At 37.7% G+C, this 1,702-nt stretch overlaps 1 protein-coding gene across 1 annotated transcript; it reads left to right on the forward strand.

Moving 5' to 3' along the window:
• The first annotated feature begins 566 nt into the window (after positions 1–566).
• LOC128266561 (uncharacterized) lies at positions 567–1,057 on the forward strand. The gene is given in 1 exon segment (XM_053003152.1): positions 567–1,057. A coding segment is annotated over 1 exon segment (270 nt). The 5' UTR covers positions 567–687; the 3' UTR covers positions 958–1,057.
• Positions 1,058–1,702: the final 645 nt, after the last annotated feature.

Raw genomic sequence — 1,702 nt, forward strand, 5'->3', positions numbered from 1 at the left:
AGAAGGCAAAGCAGGGCGAGACAAGGCAGTCCCACTGACATTCTCCTGTCCTGTCTTCCACTTTCTCCCCCGGCAACTTTCCACTTTCTACATTCCACTGCTTTTTGTTTTCCTTTACCGCCCCCCAGCAAGGACATATGTGTGTGTATTTGTGGGTGTCCAAGTCCAAGTCTTTGTGCGTGTGACGTTTTATCTCTGTCACTAAATTGACACTTTAGTTAATGGATTTTGTGTGTGTGAGTGTGCTATTTGTGGCGCTTACTTTTTATCTGTGCGCCTTGGATTTGCCACTGTTGCTCCTTAACATATCAGAGTATCAGCAGGCAACACCAGCAAACAGCTCAAACACAGGACACGCACTTGCCCGAATCAACGTTTTATTTCCATCCAACGCAAGTGTAAGTACTTTGAATAATAAGAATGCTCACTTTGATGGATGCGCAACAAATCTCTTTAGATTTATCAGCAGAACGATGACAACACTGCGTATGGGTGTTATTCGCCATCCCCCAAAGGCCTCTTATGATCCCCACAACAATTGAGGGGGAATATTCACGTGCTTGTTTGTATCAATACACACGATTTGTTACGACTTACGTGTCACTCTCAACACATCTGTATATATTCGTAGTGTAAAAGTCTTTATACATTTGTAAAGTTTGTGTGCCTTGATTTCGGTTAAACAAAATGCCTCGTCAAGTACCTCAACGCTATGGAATTGACCCTCCCAAGCAGTCATGCCTGTGTAAGTCCCCCCAAAAACTGTTTTACTAAGCCAAAGAATGCACGCAGTAAATACCGCCCGCAGGCAAGTCAAAATTGGATCAACCTGTTGAACTGAAGAACCCATTGCAGTTCCTGGAGCGCCAAAGTGATGCGAAACTGGTCGTGCATTGGACTCGCACCGAAGGACAAACCGGAACCCATTCACCCATTAAATTGTTGCCTCCTTGGTAGTGCTGTGTGACGTGCCAAACTTGCAGACTTTTCGGTTGCTCGCAAAGATGTGTAACAGTCATTAATAAAATTACTTGATAGTTAATTTTCGATCACGAGATTTAAAATACCTTTTTCTATAAAGAGAAGCTAAAAAAATAACCAGTGATGTCCCAAAGTCTAATGGATTAATTGTAAATTATGACTTTCTTATAGTTTTTATAAAATACCTTCAGTTAGATGCTACAAAAACCACTACATTTTAAAATAGCTTATAAAAACGTCTTTAAGTGTGCAACAATATTATCGGAAACCGGAAGTATTAAAAATAAAATAAGACCTTATAGTTTGCATTGCTTTTTTTTAACAACTTTACAAGTGATTTTTAAAAATCACCTGCAACCATACAAAATAGGAAATTAAATATTATAGTTTCTATATAAGTAATGTATTTACATTTTTTTATGCACAAAGGAAAAACGTCAATTAAGCTGTCCAAAATGTCAAAATATGTTTGCAATTTGTTTTAGACTATAAAATTGTCCAGTTCTAAGCCGATAAGTCTAAATAGGATTAATTTTCTAGCTCTAGATGAAAGAAAAGCTGTTAATACTTGCCACCTAAAAATGCAATACTTTCCTCTGAATTCCCACAAAAAAGTTTTCAAAATTATTGTATAGCACCCCCAACTAAATGGGTTTTATGTCTGAAATGTTAAGCTCTTTTGGCAAAGTTTATTATGCGTATTCGCAAAAAAGGATGATAT

This window comes from Drosophila gunungcola, chromosome 3R (genome assembly GCF_025200985.1).
Source record: "Drosophila gunungcola strain Sukarami chromosome 3R, Dgunungcola_SK_2, whole genome shotgun sequence".
NCBI classification, from domain to species: domain Eukaryota; kingdom Metazoa; phylum Arthropoda; class Insecta; order Diptera; family Drosophilidae; genus Drosophila; species Drosophila gunungcola.